Source organism: Polyodon spathula, chromosome 13 (assembly GCF_017654505.1).
Source record: "Polyodon spathula isolate WHYD16114869_AA chromosome 13, ASM1765450v1, whole genome shotgun sequence".
Classification (NCBI taxonomy): Eukaryota; Metazoa; Chordata; class Actinopteri; order Acipenseriformes; family Polyodontidae; genus Polyodon; species Polyodon spathula.
In genome coordinates this window covers 26310110-26327053 of record NC_054546.1, presented here as the reverse complement: position 1 = coordinate 26327053, position 16944 = coordinate 26310110, and the positions used below count along the sequence as shown (strand labels likewise).

Genomic DNA, 16944 nt, shown 5'->3' with positions numbered 1-16944 from the left:
TTTTTTTTTAAGTTTAATTTCTTCAGCAGCAGTCAACCTGCTTTCAAACTACTTCTAAACTGCTATGCACTTTTCCACACCTGTACTTCTCCCACGCAGTCGCTTCCACTCGCTGTCTCTGGGAAGACTGCCTCGTTTATAGCCGTGTTGTTCTGCTGTGCTGTTGGCATCTCCCATCCCCAGTGTCTCAGAACGGCGCTGAATTTGAATCAGCTGCTCCAAGTTTCAGCTTGTTTGTTATCAGAAAAAGACACACAGCTGTTTGACTTTGAGCTGCAGTGTTTCCCCAATGTCCTCTGTTTTCTGATTAAAGCAATTCAAGATGTAATTTTCCCTTACTGCTGCTAAACTGCTCTGCACTTTTCCACACCTGTACTTCTCCCATGCAGTCGCTTCCACTCGCTGTCTCTGGGAAGACTGCCTCGTTTATAGCTGGGCTGAGCTGAGTGGGGGATTGAGGGGGGTGATGTTGGGATGCCAGAATCACCATTGAGCCCTCTGTTGTGGACTAGTTGACAAAACACAGGAGGACAGAAGCTGCCCACTTGATGACTCCAGAGATGTACCCTACTTGGTTAAATCCAGACGGTTGTCATGCTGATGCGCTGGGAAGACCGCACTGGGTTGATCCCTGGAGTCAGCATCGCAGCCATTGTGATCCCTGAGCCAGCATTACACTTCAGCAATCAATACCAGACAGAAGGATATCTACATCATCAGATGGAAAGTAATGCAAATGGAGATGCAGATGGATCACATTAGTTTACTGTAAAGCTATATCTTAGTTGGTGCTTATCTTGGCAAGAGCCGAGTTCAAATCAGCATGAAGTTTAACATCTACTCTCATGTAATGGAAATCTTGTGATTATATTAATATAATGGCTTCAGTTCAGTTACTTGTAAACACACACTATAAGTTTGATACTTATTCTGTTGGTGCGATGTTTAAAATCAAAGTCTTCTTAACACGGTTGTCCTCACTATAGAAGTTAGTTGTGCACCAGCGCAGTGAAGTACCTCTGTGAAATCTGTAGGCAAAAGCTTTCATCATTCCAGAGGAAGCCCATCTTCTTCGGGACATCTTTGAAGATTACATCAATGAGTTAGATTACATCATTGACTTCAGAGTTTGAGTTGAGAGAGATGAGATGTTTTGAAGAAAGAGAGAGTCCAGAGAGAAGAGAAGAAAATCCTTGTTTTGAGTTTAAATAACACAATGTATAGACGTTCCCTTGTACTGTAAACTAGTCTTTTTTCAGTCCTTCCATTGGTTCACAGTATTTGATAGACAGTTGCGTGTCACAGTGTGTTAGAAATGTAACGCATCCGCCTATTTCATTATCAAAGGATTTTAAATTTATCATTTAAACCTCACATTCAATATAACTTTAGTCACATTCATTAGAGAAGCATATATATTTCAGTTTCATTATCTATACAAAATTACCATTACAAGCATATAAAACACATCTTAATACAATCAAAGGATAATATTTAAAAATAGTTATTAGTTTATAATATTCATTTAACACAATAACCCTTCAGGTTTATTGGGAAACTTACTTAAAATAACTATTAAACTTGTGTCTACAAGTTACATAATTAAATGATTCTTAAAGCATTTTAATTAACTTTTAACACAATAATGGTATAACTGCATCATCACTATAGCTTGCTTGGTAAGTTTTATGACACCTTAGGAGGCCAGACAATCAGATAGCATTTTGGAAGGTGAGCGTCAAAGAGTTAACAGTTTGTGGCCTGTGCCTTATCTACAACCTTTGAAGTTCTGGAATCGGTGTTAAAAACCCAATCCCCACAGCATGTCACACAGACAACAGAATTAAATATCTGAGAAATGCTTATATTAAAATGAATTTAACCATGAATTTCCTTGACAACATTGCCACTGGTCTCATCAATGGGGGAATAGGGAAGCTTCAAGCTGTTTCCTACTATCTGGAAAATATAAGTATGGTCAAAACCATAACCATCTAATTTAACAATGGAGTCACCCATACCTTTGAACGTTTACACACAAAGTTTGAAATCATGGACAAAGTCTACATTGTTCGAGAGCACTTCTCAGTCATTGGTGCTCATTCAAATCACCATTCACAAATGCCAAGGTAAGACTCTAAAAACAGTTAGGATGGATCTTGTAACTCCATTTCCTCCTATAGACAAAGTTTTGTTGCACTTTCCAGAGTTACATCTCAGCATCTTTATTCTGGTTACAACCCAGCTGATAAGGGAATGAGCATTTCAATGTAAAGCAAAGCGATCAAAAAAAGAAGCCAAGTTTGAAGCAGCAAGTGTGTGAATGTTGGGCCCCAGCACCTTTCCAATTGTGCCTATTTGCTTGATGCTTGACACGGTTGCCCCAATTGCTTCTCCTAACTTGGGCTTTTGTGTTTAATATCACCACTTTAAATGACTGTTGCATTTTTCCAACTTGTTTTTTTACATTGACAATGTTTCTTATAGATTAATCTAAACAGTACAGAATAGAAAGTTTAAACAACACCACCCCACTCCTGCTGGTTAATTAGCGATCCAACACAATCTATGGGAGGTTCCCTTAGTTTACACCTGTATTCTTGACATCTATTTAAGTCGAAGGTTAGTCAAAACAGGAGTAATCATTAGTAAAATAAATCTTTACTTTTGTTAGTATCAGATAATCACAAAATTGTTAAAATAAGTCTCATATATATGTTTTGGTTCAGAAGGCAATTCTCAGACTTGCGTCCAGACAACCTATCAAGAATTATCTATTATAAAGACAGCTAAATCTGGATTTAAGCCTTAAACACAGAATGGTAATTGCCTTGTAAAACCCACATCAATTTGTATAAATCACATACAAATACTTACTACAGTGTTCATTAACTAAAAGCATGAATTGAAAGCAGTAAGTAATACTTTTTTTATGTTCTACCTAAAACAAAACTCTAACTCAGGAGGGGCGAAGATGAACACATGCTGTCCTCCGAAGCATGTGTTCATCAGCTGCCTGCATCTTTACACACTGCAGACTCACCAGGCACCCACCCAGAGCTACAGTGGTGAAGGAAATCACAGCTCTGGGCAGATTACAGGCAAGCCCGCAGCTGCCCGGCTAGACCATGGGGGTTGCTGGTGTGTGGTGAGCCGAGGACACCCTGGCCAACCTAGCCCTCCCTCCCCCCAGGCGGTGCTGGGCCAATTGTGCACCACCCCCTAGGAACTCCCGGTCAGGGTCGGCAGTGACATGAGCTTGCAATCTCCAGGCTATAGGGCACATCTGCGCGGAGTGCCTTTACTGGATGAGCCACTCGGGAGCCCCCCTAAACAAAAAGCTACTTTGACGCTAATTTAAGGTCAGCTTATTCTCGAGTTCGTAAGAGTATTAAAACACTGCTCGTTGAATACTTAACGGACGTTTGATGCCTCCTCCAGCTGATCCATGTCTTCAGTAATACACATGCTCAAGGGCCCTCCTGCTGGCAAGGACAGGTCCAGGTTCCAGGGTCTGCCTTCCTCGCATTTTGTCTCCACTTCAGGGTACGAAAGAAATGTCTTTGCAAAGAACAAGAGTAATTAACTATGTAGGTATTCCACTGAAACAGCAATTTCTCCACCAGTATGTGCACTCTTTGTCGGGTTATGTCTGGGATATTGCACCGCAAACTCTGGCACAGCTAGCTAATACAAGAGTGAATATATTTCATTCTCCGTCGACTTCAAAATGTTTCTCCAGCTCTTTCTCCGGTGATCAATCAGGGCTAAGTTAGAGATTTGATTACAAGTACTTTTAGGCTTTTGGACGTCGTACAGCAGACTTCAACACCATGGTAAACAATAGAATAGGTTTCTCATATTAGAGTATCCAAAAACGGTCTCTATGGGCATTTCCATTATGCTGCACACAGAGGATTGCGACATATAAATAGAGTTCAGGAGAAATGTTTATAGGGCATTGTTTGCAAAGTGTGAAATTACCTGTAGGTGGAAAGATTGGGCGACATTTAATTTGTTGGCATTTTATTTTGGTAGTTGCCAGATGACTCCCCTCTATTGTGTGTGTGTGTGAGAAAGTGTGCACTTTATCGATGGTCCCTTACCACACATGTGCTGCATGGCCTACATAGAAACTTTTTCAACATCAGTTTGCTTGTCTCCACAGGCTAATACAATTTGCAGAAGTTTCATCCGTCTCTGTGTTGTCCACTCAGAAAGAAGTGTAACTTTACTGTAAACGATGCAAAGGTGTTACAGTGTTGAGAGCCACAGAGCAGTGTGAAGAAAACCACACGCTGCACAGTAAAGGATGCAACAGTCCACAGTGCTCAAAGAGAGAGAGAGCGAGAGAGAGAGCACTCTGCAGGAAGTGCACTGGACTGTGCAGAGTTGTCATACACAGCATATAAAGCATAAGAACTATTCTGACTCCAGTTTTATTTATTACAAATTATAGACTTCTTCTGTAGATCAGCTAGTTTTACAGACTTCTTTATTTTCACTTTAAGAGAATGGATTGTAACATCCTGGTTAGCACTCCTTTAATGGGGAGCAGTGATAATGTTGCTCGGGATAATAAGTGGTACGACAATGGATTTTCAGTCCTTGGTTAGCTCTCCTTTAAAGGGCTGGGCAGTAATAATTTAAAGCCAGTAAGAGGTGGGGAATGGATTTGATAAAGCCTTGTTTAGTGCTGCTTTATGTTGAACTTGATTTAAAAGCACTGTTAATAAGAGCCTACTATCTGAAGCTCTGCTAGTAAAATGGTCAGATGAAAGTTGAAGTAATAACAGAAATTAAAATCCAGAAAGTTTTAGTATACTGTGTCCTGAGCTGTGTTCTCTCTCCTCAGACCCCACCCCACCTGCGAGTGCTGCTAGCAAAGCCTCTTCATACAGACAGCCTGCACTGGTCCTCTTCACCCTGTGCTGTCTCTTACTGATTGCTGTCATCTCCCTCACTGTCTATTGTGAGTATTCAAATGGCTTGTGTGGTATTGTCTAACTTAATTATCACCTCACAATGGAACCATTTCACAAACAACTGATTAAAAGTTTTGTTTTTTTAAAAGTCCAAGTTGATTAATTAAATAAAGTTTGACATTCAGTTTTATTCACCTTTGATTGATTCAATACATTTTAATAGTCCATGAAACCGTTTTAAACTGATGTTAGCTTCAATGAAACTCAAGGAAAGTATCATGAATATCACCCTTTTATTCACATAAATGGAAAGAGCATTCAGATACCAGTTTCCCATGACCAGTATATGAAGCATGGGCAGCGACTATCACTGCATTTCAAAGTCAGATTTACTGAACTGATTAATCAGCTTTAAATGTGTGCAGAACAAATGGTTGAGTGCATTCATCTGAACAAAACTAATTCACGCTTGCCTGTTTGATTCTCAGATTTCAAATCATCAATCTTGGATAAATACTGTCCTCTCAAAGAAGGCTCTTCAACGGGTGAGTTGTGGATTCTATACAATCCCACCATCATAATTATTATCATTAAGAGACTGGACTGGCAGGGAAAGAGAGAGAGAGAGAGAGAGAGAGAGAGAGAGAGAGAGAGAGAGAGAGAGAGAGAGCGCGCAATTTAACAAAAACTTCATTTTCATAAATTAAGTAAAAGCACAATAAAAGGATTTAAAAGAAAGCCTACACAAACCCATTAAAAAGCAGACTACGGTTACAAATATAATATTTGTTTCTATAAAATCACAGTGAGCTCTCCCTCCTCACTGACTGAGCAGCCTGTCGGTGGTTGTACAGCATGCTTCATTCTGAGGTTTCTTCGTCCCCAAGGTGAGCCCTACATTTAGAGTCCACTAACCCTCAGGGCAATGGTCTATCTTTATACACTGACTGTACTTCCTTACTACTGTATTCTTTTGAATTTAAGATGGAGCCCAAATATCCAACCACAAATTTAAGGAAAAAAATAATATCAAATAAATTTGCATTTACAAAGATACAGCCTCAGTTACACATATGGAGGCAGCTTACGGCTGTCTTATCACAGAGAGCATTACAGTTGTGCACTGCTTCTCATTTCCAGTTGTGACTGTTCACACATGTTTTTCCCCCAATTTGTGAACTGATATTGCTTGTCATGTCAAAAAATACAGGTGTCTGATCAGCATTTCCGATCTGTCCAAGCTGGTACTGTTTGGTAGAAATGTAATTTTAAAAGCTTCTCTTGGAATTCCTCAGGAAGCTAATGATGTTTCTTTAAAAATGGCTGCCGGTATGTCATGGATGATTCGAAAATGAGTAGTAACTTTTAGGTTAATCTTTTCTCAGCAGTCATTCACGTTGCTGTTTGTGTATTCGGGCAGTGATGTCTATAAATGCACGTCACTAAACTGTATACGAATGTAAGAAGCAGGTTATTTAAGAAGCAAAAAATTGTTAAAAATCAGATCTTTTACCTTCTGTATTTTTAAAATCTTCCCTTTCTCTTCCTCTTCCCCCTCCTCAATTTCTGTGGTGACCCTGTGCATCCACTTGTTGTTCCCTCCCTTCTCCATGTCTCTTAACTTGATTAAGCTGAATCTCACTTGTGCCCCTCTTAATGTTGTCTGCAAACATTAAGAGATAACATTAATTCTGTCGATAATGGCTAAAAAGTTTAAAAAAAAAAAAAAAAAGTAAAAAGATGTAAAATTCCTATAAAACTTAAAAAAAAATGCTTTTGTTTTCCGATTTAAAGTTTTCTTAACTGTTTGCTTTAATGTCTGTACCACTTTGGTTGAGCTGTTTCTTTTGTAGCTTTCTTAAGGCTACATATGCAGAAACAAATAGTCTGGAAAGGACTGTTTTATATCTACACCTCTCCTACCTTTTGTTACATCCAAAAACTCACTTATTTGGTTGGCTAAGAAATCCACGTCGACACACTCATTTTTTTAATAGTTTTTTCTCCACTACAGCAGCTCTTTCTCCTGCTCTCCCCGATCAAGAGGATGTTTGGAGGGGTCAGCACCACCCCCCACCCCCACCAGGCTTGTTGGCAGCTCTCACACACACTCATTCCAGGACTCGCCTACTATTTATTTTATATTGATGTTCATACTGTTTATGTAATGTGTTTATTACATACTGCACTTTGTAAATGCTTTGGCAATACTGTTAATGTTGTCATGCCAATAAAGCACATTTGAATTTGAGAGAGGGAGAAAGAGACTTAAGACCCTTTTTTTAAATCATTCCAATTAAAATCCAATAAAATTACAACAAGGCAAAACACAACAAAATTAAGATTCTTGCTGCCTCCAGGGATCAGCTGAAACCTCCCCAGTGCATCAGGACTAAAATACAAAAATAAATCCTTAAAAGCAGATTTTAAACAAATAAAAAGATCATAAAATATAAAAAACAAGACAAAAAAATAATATATAAAAATATCAAAACAGTGTTTTCTTTCTGTTAAACAGATCTACACCAAAATAGAAACAATGTAAAAAAATAAAATAAAGAAAAAATGAAAAACTAGAACAAACTGGAGCTCCTCTTCCTCACTCACAGCACGGCGTCTCCCACACACCACCTCTCCTGGAAGCCTTCCTGGTTACTGACCATTTTGAAATATTCAGAATCCACTCTGACCCAGCTGACCGCCAGCACCCTGAACCGCACTACGACATTGTTCAGCCCGGATCCAGAGTTTGTTATTATGCGATTTTAAAATTGCCAGTTTTGCCTGACCCATTGTAAAATTTATTAAAACACACTTGTTTCTAATTTTAAAACTGTAGGGGACCCCCAAAATAAATACTACTTTATTAAAAACAAGCCTAAGATCTGCAGAAGCTCTTGTATGGAAAAGTGGCCTCAGCATTTCACACTAGCTAAACATGTGGAAAAAGGTCTCCTCTGTAGAACAAAAACAGCACTCTGCACTGATGCTAAGGTCAACCCTGTGGAGAAACCTGACTGTACACACGACACAGTGCAGGATCCTCCACTGCAGGTCTCCAGCTTTCTTGGTGAGGGGCACTTGCAGAGCACTCTCCACACTGGCCTCTGCCCCTCCTCTACCAACAGGTAAGCCCTCCACCTAGAGCAGGGGTGGGCAAATCTGGTCCTGGGGGGCCGGTGTCCCTCCTGGTTTTTGTTCCATCTCTACCCTAAAGTAATTAATTAAATTAGACCAATTAAGCCTCTAAAAAGCACTTAACCCTTTGCAGTCCATTTATTCAGCACTTGTCAGGCACATCATGTCCAATATTCACAGTGTGCGTGCCAAATTTTACACAAATAAATGCATGTGCTATTTCCCCCCCCCCCCCCCCCCCCCCCGAGTAAAACGAGTTTAAAAGCCATTGCATGGCAAAATGACATTAGTACTGCATCTCCAGCCAAGCCCCACCCTTTGTTCGCTGTATTTTTCACATACCTCTTTATATATATGCATACTGATAAATGCTCTCCTGATCATTCGTTTTATCACCAAACTCCAATAATGCGATCCAAGTCATTTTATTACTATAACATCTCAAACAGTTCTGTAAATGTCTGTGAAAAAGCAGCTATCTCCTTTGTTTGTGTCCATCTCATCTCTGTGGTGCAGCTTCTAGCTCTGTTGCCCACACGCCCCTTTTTTCGGCTTCATCCGGCTCCTATCAGTCTCACTCGGCCATTGAATGGTTTTCTCTGCTTTTTCTGGAGAAAAAACGATTAGAGACATGTGCTTTACATCTTTTTGATGATGTCAAACCTGGTCAAAGGGTTCATTGGTCCAATTAATTAATTTAGGGTACAGTTGGAACAAAAACCAAGAGAGACATCTGCCCTCCAGGACCAGATCTGCCCACCAGTGACCTAGAGTCTACGAGCCTCTGCAACTGGCTGAACTGAGCTGCTTTTACACGGTCCTATGTTGGACCTGGTCCGACATTACAATTTTCCCTTTCCTGTCCGACATCAAAAAGATGTAAAGCAAAGGTCTCTAGTCATTTTTTCTCCGAAAAAGCAGAGAAAACCTTTCAATGGCTAAGTGAGACCGATAGGAGCTGAAAAAAATGAAAAAAGGTAGTATCTCATAGCCCCATGCACTACAGAGATAACAAGGACAAAGAAAATAGCTGCTTCTGCATCCAGCGCTCAAAGAATATCAGACATTTACTGAGCTTTTATTTGATGTTATAGTAATAAAGTAAATCACTTGGATAGCATTATTCAGGAATTTGGTGATAAAACGAGTGATCAGGAGAGGATTTATCAGTATGCATATATATAAAGAGGTATGTGAAAAATACAGCGAACAAGGGTGGGGCTTGGCTGGAGATGCAGTATTGAATGTCCTTTTGCGATTCAATGCCTTTTAAAGCTGTTTTACTCTGAAAAAATATATATTTTAAACAGTGCGTGTAAAACAAACCGTGCATGTGAAAATAAAAATTGGACCCGATGCTTCTGACAAGCACGGAATAAATGGACTGCAAAGGGTTAAAAGTGTTCAAGCAATGTTCCTCGGTTTCTTTCATCTCTCTCTCTCCTTCCTTACCTACTGCTGGGGAAGATGGGGTCCTGCCTCTGCCTTGTGCCCCTGTGCAGTTCCTCCTTCAAGGCCTCCCTGAGTCCTGGGGAGAGGGAGCTTCTATGCCCACTCATTTTCTATGCCAGCCTCTCCGAATGCCAGCCCAACCACTCAACCAGCTGGGTAACAGTTAACCAGCAGGAGAGCTCAAGATCCATCAGGTGGGCCAGCCTGATCACTCCTGCCTTCATAAAGCTGACACAGAGCACCACCCACTGAAAAAATGCACAGGGAAGAGTGAATTGAAGAACAGGGGCTCCTCCAGCAAGGATCAGCCTGTCAGGGACCACTCATCTCTATCCACCATCACCAGGCATTAAAAAATGTTTGATAAAAAGATAGGAGACTTGTCTTGTCGAACCTAAAATTTTCAGTTAAAAACAGGTGCTTGTCAAACTATCTCCCCAACTCTGCTGAGGAGGAAGGAAGACAGCTTCCTCCAATGAGCCTCCTTCCCAACATACAGGAGCCTTTGCACTGCCTGCAGTCTGGAGGCTGCCACCCTGCTGGCAATGCTGACCAGCAACTGCCCCCCTTCATCAGTGGGTAAATACAGAACTGCAGGCCACAGCTAATGTATCCCGCTCCCAAAAAATCCAGCCACACCCTCTGGATCTCCTTTACCATGCCCGGGGGGGATCCAAGCACACTGGCCTGTGCCACAGCATGGAGGTCATCAGGTTGCTGATAAGTAGGAGCCTTCCCCTGAAAGACAGCTGAGCCAGCAGTCCCTGCCATCTCTGTAGCCACCCCCTCACCCTATCCACCAGGCCCTCCCACTATTTCTGCATGTACTATTCGGTTCTGAGGAACACCCCCAGCACTTTAATACCTGTCCTATCACACCTCAATGCCTCAAGCAGAATGGTGGGGGGGGTGCCCTCAAGCCAATTGCCTGTCAAGAAGGTGCCACATTTTGCTCAGTTGATGCCTGTTGAAGACGATCTCCGAAATGTGCCAAGACTCTGCTGTAGCGCCTGGATGTCTCTCACTGCACACAAACACATTTACATCATCTGCATAGGTAGAGCACTACTGCACGCACCCAGGACTGGTGACCGTGTTGGTATTGTTGTGGGACGAGTACATGTTGTTTAATGTTTATTGTTTAGGGTCTAAAAAGCATGTTATTGTCTACCCCGTGCAGTACATATTGCTGTGTATTACCGGGGGTTTATTATAACTGGTCACCAGACATGGATACAATAAAAACTCACTTTCCAAACTGGATTACAAGGCTCTGTCTGTTTAATTACCACACTGCATCACTCCTGCAACCATTTCCACTCAGCCACTTTGCCACACAGTTAAAATCCCTACCCAACACCACCACGTCATCATTTTCAATTTTAAAACATGCTTGCTTCAATTTATAAAAAATTAAAACTCGTTCCCTCCCCTGATTAGGAACATAAATATTAATAAACACAAACACAGTATCGCCCAGCTGAGCCTGTATTTTTAAAAGCTTTCCTTTTTCAATTTCATTAATGTCTAATAAAACTACTTCTAGGCTGGGCTTAAAGTACTGCCACCCCTGCGATAGTACTGGAGCCATCGCGCAACATACCCGGCCCCCTCCACTTCATCAGCCAAGCCACCTCATTCTCCCTGTCAAAGTGCATCTCCTGTAAAAACACCACCCCCGCCCATTTCTGCTCTAAAAACTCTAAAAGCTGCGCTCTTTTAAAAGCCATTGAGATTAAGAGATAAAAACACACTTTTCCATGGTGATTAAAAGGGTTAAAAACTGACATGTCCAGACCCTATTACGAACACCTGTAAATAATAATGAAGTGATACAGCAGCGTGTATCACTCGGTATTTGTAAATTTGGTAAAAACCAAAAGTCCAGTTTAACACACCAACACTAAACACAAAACACAAACACAGTTCTTAATGACAGTGAATAAGTGCTCATGGCGTATTACAGTTCTCAGTGAAATGCAGAGGTGAAAGTGACGTCCGGGTTTACGCTGGCTTTTTTTCACAATATGGCAACACAGACACCTTGTAGGTTAAAATGCTAACCAGTTACCAAAGGAACAAATCACTTACACTATGCCCCCTGTTATACCCTTGCTCATGACCCCTAGGTTAACGAGCGAATCCACTTCTCCAATCCTTGGATGCCACACCATCTCCCATCCGAGTCATTAAACTTGGGTGCTGTAGCTCAGCCCACTTCCACCTACCCTAAGGAATAAATTGTCATGCCATTTAGTTAAGGGTACTCCGTTCCTTTTATACAGTGCTCTCACAGGTTGGAAGGGAGATCTAACACCAAGAATCATTCAATCTCTGGTCACAGAGAGCAAGAAAGAAAGAAAGAAAGAGCACAGCATTGACTGGGGGTGGGGTACTGAATGGGGTATCAGTCTTGGCTGTCAGTCCAGTCACCACTGCCCACCCCTAGTTCTGCATTCATGGAACATGGCAACTTAGCTAATGCTAAGAATCTAGCCCTGTATTGTAGGTGAAGCCCCTTTTTTCAGATATCCAGGCGTTTTTTGTTTAACATGCACTGCTTCTTTCTCTCATTGTGCAGAGCGGGTTTGTTGTCCAGAGAAGTGGGTGCAGTTCAATGGAAAGTGCTACTACTTCTCAACTGATACAATGGACTGGAACTCCAGCCGTGACAACTGCACCTCAATGGGAGGGCATCTGGTGATTATAGAGAGTGAGGCAGAGCAGGTAAAGTTTGACCATCATCTTTACAGTTTCTAACGCTCCAGGCAGCTTTCAGGAAACTGCTTTTCTGGCAGCTTTCAAACAATTTCAAACCAAGCCGCTCAAATCTAATTGCTTTAAAATGTCTCCACTCCTCCAAGTAGCTGCTGGAAAACTGGAAGTGGCCTTGTGTTTCCTGGGTTAAGACTTCTACACCCTGAGCTGCTAGAGTTCTGCTGGCCATTCAGCCTCCATAGCCTCAAGACTAGAGATTCTCAAACTGCACAGCAGTATAGTAAATACTGAATGTATATTTTTCTGTATGTCAGTATCACAAGGCCTGTCTTCAGTTAATTTTCTGGGGAGCCCCTGGGTCACCTCTGAGGACCTCCCGGGGTCCCTGTACCCTAGTTTGAGAAGCATTGGCGCCCTGCCCCTTCAATCCTGGGGTGTGTATTTAGAGTCTGTGATTGTCACTGGTCTTTAACCAAACACTGTGTTATGTTGTGAACCACAGCTAAGTTTTAAAACTGAGATAGCATACTTCATTAAGTAAACATTTGAAGGTTTTTGGAATTAAAAGTATAAATGAAAAACTGTGTTGTTTCGCTTTGTGAACTTGCAAAAGCAATTTAAAAAAAAAAACGTCAAAGTCCCCCCCGTGTAGCAAATCCACTGAATTTAATACCAGCCATAATATCCCGTTTTACTGTATATACTGGGGTACGTGAGAAATCCTGTAAATGGCGTAGCAAGAATTCTGGTTTTGGTGATGAGTCATCTGGACTACGTTTGGGGAGTTTTGCGGGGGGTGGGTGGTGAGGGTCCTGGATTGAGATTTTTCCCTATGACTGATATTTTTTTGCTCTCCCATATAGTTCAATAATTCATTTCACACCACTAAATAAACACCACCCCCCCCCCCCCCCCCCCCCCCCCCCGTGACACAACTGGAATCAATGTTGAATCACTTTTCAAATTAAACCACAATCGTACATTTCCGTTGTTGGGCTAGGTCAGTGGTCCTCAAAGTGGTGCCCATGAAGCCAGGCCATAGTGCTCACGACAAATATTCTTGTGAACGCATTTCTGGCAGGTCGTAGCATGGGAAAATAAAGAAAGCTTTAAACACATTTTCCAACATAAGCGCCACAGCAGTCCATTAACAGGGCTGCTCACTTATGCTGTGGTACGTACTCAACTTTTTTTTTTCCAGAAGGGCTTCTACGATACGATCAATCAATTGAATATCTGCATTGTCTCTGTGGTAGCCCAATCATAATTTAGCTGGGTGGGACATCAACTGTGTGTTTCAGTTACAGGTACTAACAATAAACCAATAGGAGAGTCAAATATCTGCCAAGTTTTACGCAACTGTCCAATCAGAACAAGTAGAGCAAGCGGAGGCCGTTCAAGGTATTCTGCATGAAAGTTGAAAGCGACTGAGGAGCCAAAGGGAAAGTGAAAGGTCTGACAGCTGTCCAATCATTCATGAGCAGAGGCGGGGTGTTAATGTGCCAGGTAGCACTGAATTTCACTGACTAAGAAAAATAATACATTTCAGTATGTAGAGTTTAATTTTCTACTATCTCTATTTTTTTATTTCACCACAAGGGAAAATGTAGTACATTTTGTTACGAATCCACTTTGAGTAATTGTACTGGAGATGAGCGATCTTTAAAAACATAGTAGTGTTGACAAATTTGTCAAATTCAAACAAAGCGAGTATGTAAATTATGTGAGTGAGCCAAGAATAACTTCCACTGCACACATAGCTAATGTACATATCAAAATAGCAGTGCATTGGTTAATGGCAGTACACCTCCAAAGGCAGAAGGTGAATGGAGTGCTTGTGGGATAGGTCCAGATAGGTCAGGATAGGTCCCCTACTGCTTGAAGGTCCGCTAGCTGCTTGTGGAGAGTAGGGGATGACATGGAGAGAGGAAAATCTAAAGAATGTGATTGAGTCATGTAATATACCAGGTCAAAAGCGCAATCATTTGTCGCCGCAAAAATCGCCGCAAAAATGTACTTTGAGGGCCTGTTTTACAGTGTTTAAGACTAGATTTTGAAAGGGGTAAGGGACCTAAAAAAAATTGAAAACCACTGGTTTAAAGGATGGTTTGCTCTTTCTTCAAAAAGGGGGCATCAGACTGGTAGATCTCCACTAGAACTGACAGGAGTATTTTCTGTTTAGAGATTCTTGTTGAATGCAGCTAAAGCCCAGACTGCAGGGAAGCGCTACTGGATTGGCCTGACTGACGGTGTTACTGAAGGAGTCTGGCGCTGGGTGGATGGCACTCCTCTTAATGAAAAGGCACAGTAAGAGCTCCAATCTCATTCTGAAATCAATTCAGTTTTATTTTTTGTATAGCGCTTTATGCAACAAGTCGCCACAAAGCGCTTCACAAAGGCAAAAACAATACATATTGCTGAACATGAGTATGCATTTTAAAAAAGAACAGACTAAAAACAAAACAGAATATATAAACTATTAGAAAAATATGATTTTAATCTAAAAAAAATAATAAAATATAAATAACAAATAAAAAAAAAACAGTGGGAACAGTATGTGGGCAAGAGGATATCGGCTCATCTGGATGAAAATGCCAGGCTATAGAAATGGGTTTTTAGTCTACACTTGAAGACCTTGACTGAAGGGCCTTCTCTAATTGTGATGGGCAACTTGTTCCATAATTTAGGTGTGGAGGATTAAATCGCTGGATTAAAAGGATACATATTAAAAACAACCTAGTCATTTTTTACTGACATTGTGTGATATTGACTGACACTGCTCCTCATCTCTTTCAGGTACTGGGCTAGTGGAGAGCCTAATGACTATAATGAAGATGGGGAGGATTGTGCACATATTCCATTCCGGGATGATCCCCTCAATTCTTGGAATGATATATTGTGCAAAGTTAAATATACTAGGATTTGTGAAACCATAGCAGTGATAATCCATCAATAGCATAACACTATGCTGTTATCACCATGTTAACCAATGAGAATGCAGCATGTGTTTTCGACAGGTGGCCTTAGCCAATCAGGATCGACCAGAAGTCCTGCCTCTTAGTTCCGGTCATGTGTATGTAGTTTTAATGCAAATATGGAAATGTAAAAAAAAGTGGGTATACAGTTTGTTTTGTTATATTCTTTATTTCAGAAAACTAAAATGAGCAGTAAAATGGGTGAAAACAAGAAGGTATAAAGTGTTAAAAATAAAACAAGCTTGAAAGTGGTGAAAAAAACATTATATATATATTAGTGCTGAAAAATAAAGCAAGCTTGAAAATGTGGAAAAACTACAATGTATAGAGTTGAAAAATAAATTAAAAGCAGAGAAATGTTACAAGGTACCGAGAAGCATGTCTGTTGAATAAAAGACAAAATGTTTAAAATAATGAACACCCTGTTTATGAAATGTAAACAATTCTTAACCAACAAATAAATTAAATTAAAAATAAAATGTGAGACCCTGTATATACGGCTAAGTCAGCATTTTAAAACCTTACTGCCTTATTTTACACAGCTTGAGACCCAAACACATGTAAAAGAAACACAGGGCTCTTCTGAAATGCGCTACAAAGTGCATTGTGTTTAAAACATTAAAAAAAAAAAAAAAAAAAAAAAAAAAAAAACACAAAAAATACAAAACCTTGACGATCTGCTGCAGCCATGTTAGACTTGTTACAATGTATTTGCTTATAAAAAAAAACATTTTTAAAATAAAACTCAAACCTTAAATGCTTCATGCTTATTGGTGTCTGAGCTGAGGCAAAGAGAACACTGTATGAAACCATGCCCTGCATCGAACTAAGACGGCGTCACTCGAAAATAAGAAACTAGGGGCCCAGCACTGGCTAACAGCATCGCTGATCCTCTGGCAATTACCAATAACTGCATGTTTTGGAATAAACAGATAAATGCGTTTACACATGATTTTATTTTGTCGTCTGCGTCATGGACTCACAACCTCTCTTCAACATGGATAATTTTGAAGACCACAAGCTTTTGTATGCTTTGGTGGAGATCTCTGAACAAGGTATGTTTTGTTTTGTTTAACTCTAGCTGTAAAACAGCTAGGTTTCAAAATAAGTTTGCAATGTTTAACATAGGCTAGTTGTTAGGGCGCCAGTCTAAATATTAATACACACTTTTTTAATATATATTTAACAGCAGCACCTGATGGCAGCCCTGGTCTGCTTTCAAATTTCAACAGCGTAACACCTAAAAACAAGCAGTCTCGTGTAAGTGCATTTATTTGGCAAGCCTTTGTAAAGCAATTTGAGCAGTTATTTATCTGTAACATACATTGTGTTGATTGTTTGAATTGTATGTTTAGCAGATACATCCAAGGAGCCAGAGATTCAGGGAACTGTGAAAAAAAAGGATGATCCAGTGCATGGTAAATGAAGCGGTGTAGCAATACAGCTAAGAAGTTAGTTTTTTCGCAGTAATACCATTTGTATGTTTATACAGAACACAACGAATGCACGGAGCAGAGACCTGATCTGGACAACATTAGGCCTCAAGTACAGACAAATGCCGGTGAGTACATCTAATTTGTAAGGCTGTGTAAAGTGATTTGTGATGTTATGTACCTGTAAAAGACATTGTACTGATTGTTTGAATTTAGTGTTTAACAGCTGCATCTAAGGAGTGGCCTCCAGTGGCATGTGAAAACAGCATGTATTATGAAAAAAGGAACAACTTGCAAGTATTT

General features: G+C 40.5%; 1 protein-coding gene across 1 annotated transcript in view; it reads left to right on the top strand.

Moving 5' to 3' along the window:
* The window catches only part of LOC121325746 (C-type lectin domain family 4 member E-like), a 39391-nt gene extending 23571 nt beyond the window's left edge, over positions 1 to 15820 (top strand). The window contains exons 2-6 of the mRNA XM_041268680.1: positions 4856 to 4972; positions 5414 to 5470; positions 12097 to 12242; positions 14416 to 14540; positions 15030 to 15820. Coding sequence (XP_041124614.1) covers positions 4856 to 4972; positions 5414 to 5470; positions 12097 to 12242; positions 14416 to 14540; positions 15030 to 15189 — 605 coding nt within the window. The 3' untranslated portion in view covers positions 15190 to 15820. The remainder of the gene's footprint in view (positions 1 to 4855; positions 4973 to 5413; positions 5471 to 12096; positions 12243 to 14415; positions 14541 to 15029) is intronic.
* Positions 15821 to 16944: the final 1124 nt, after the last annotated feature.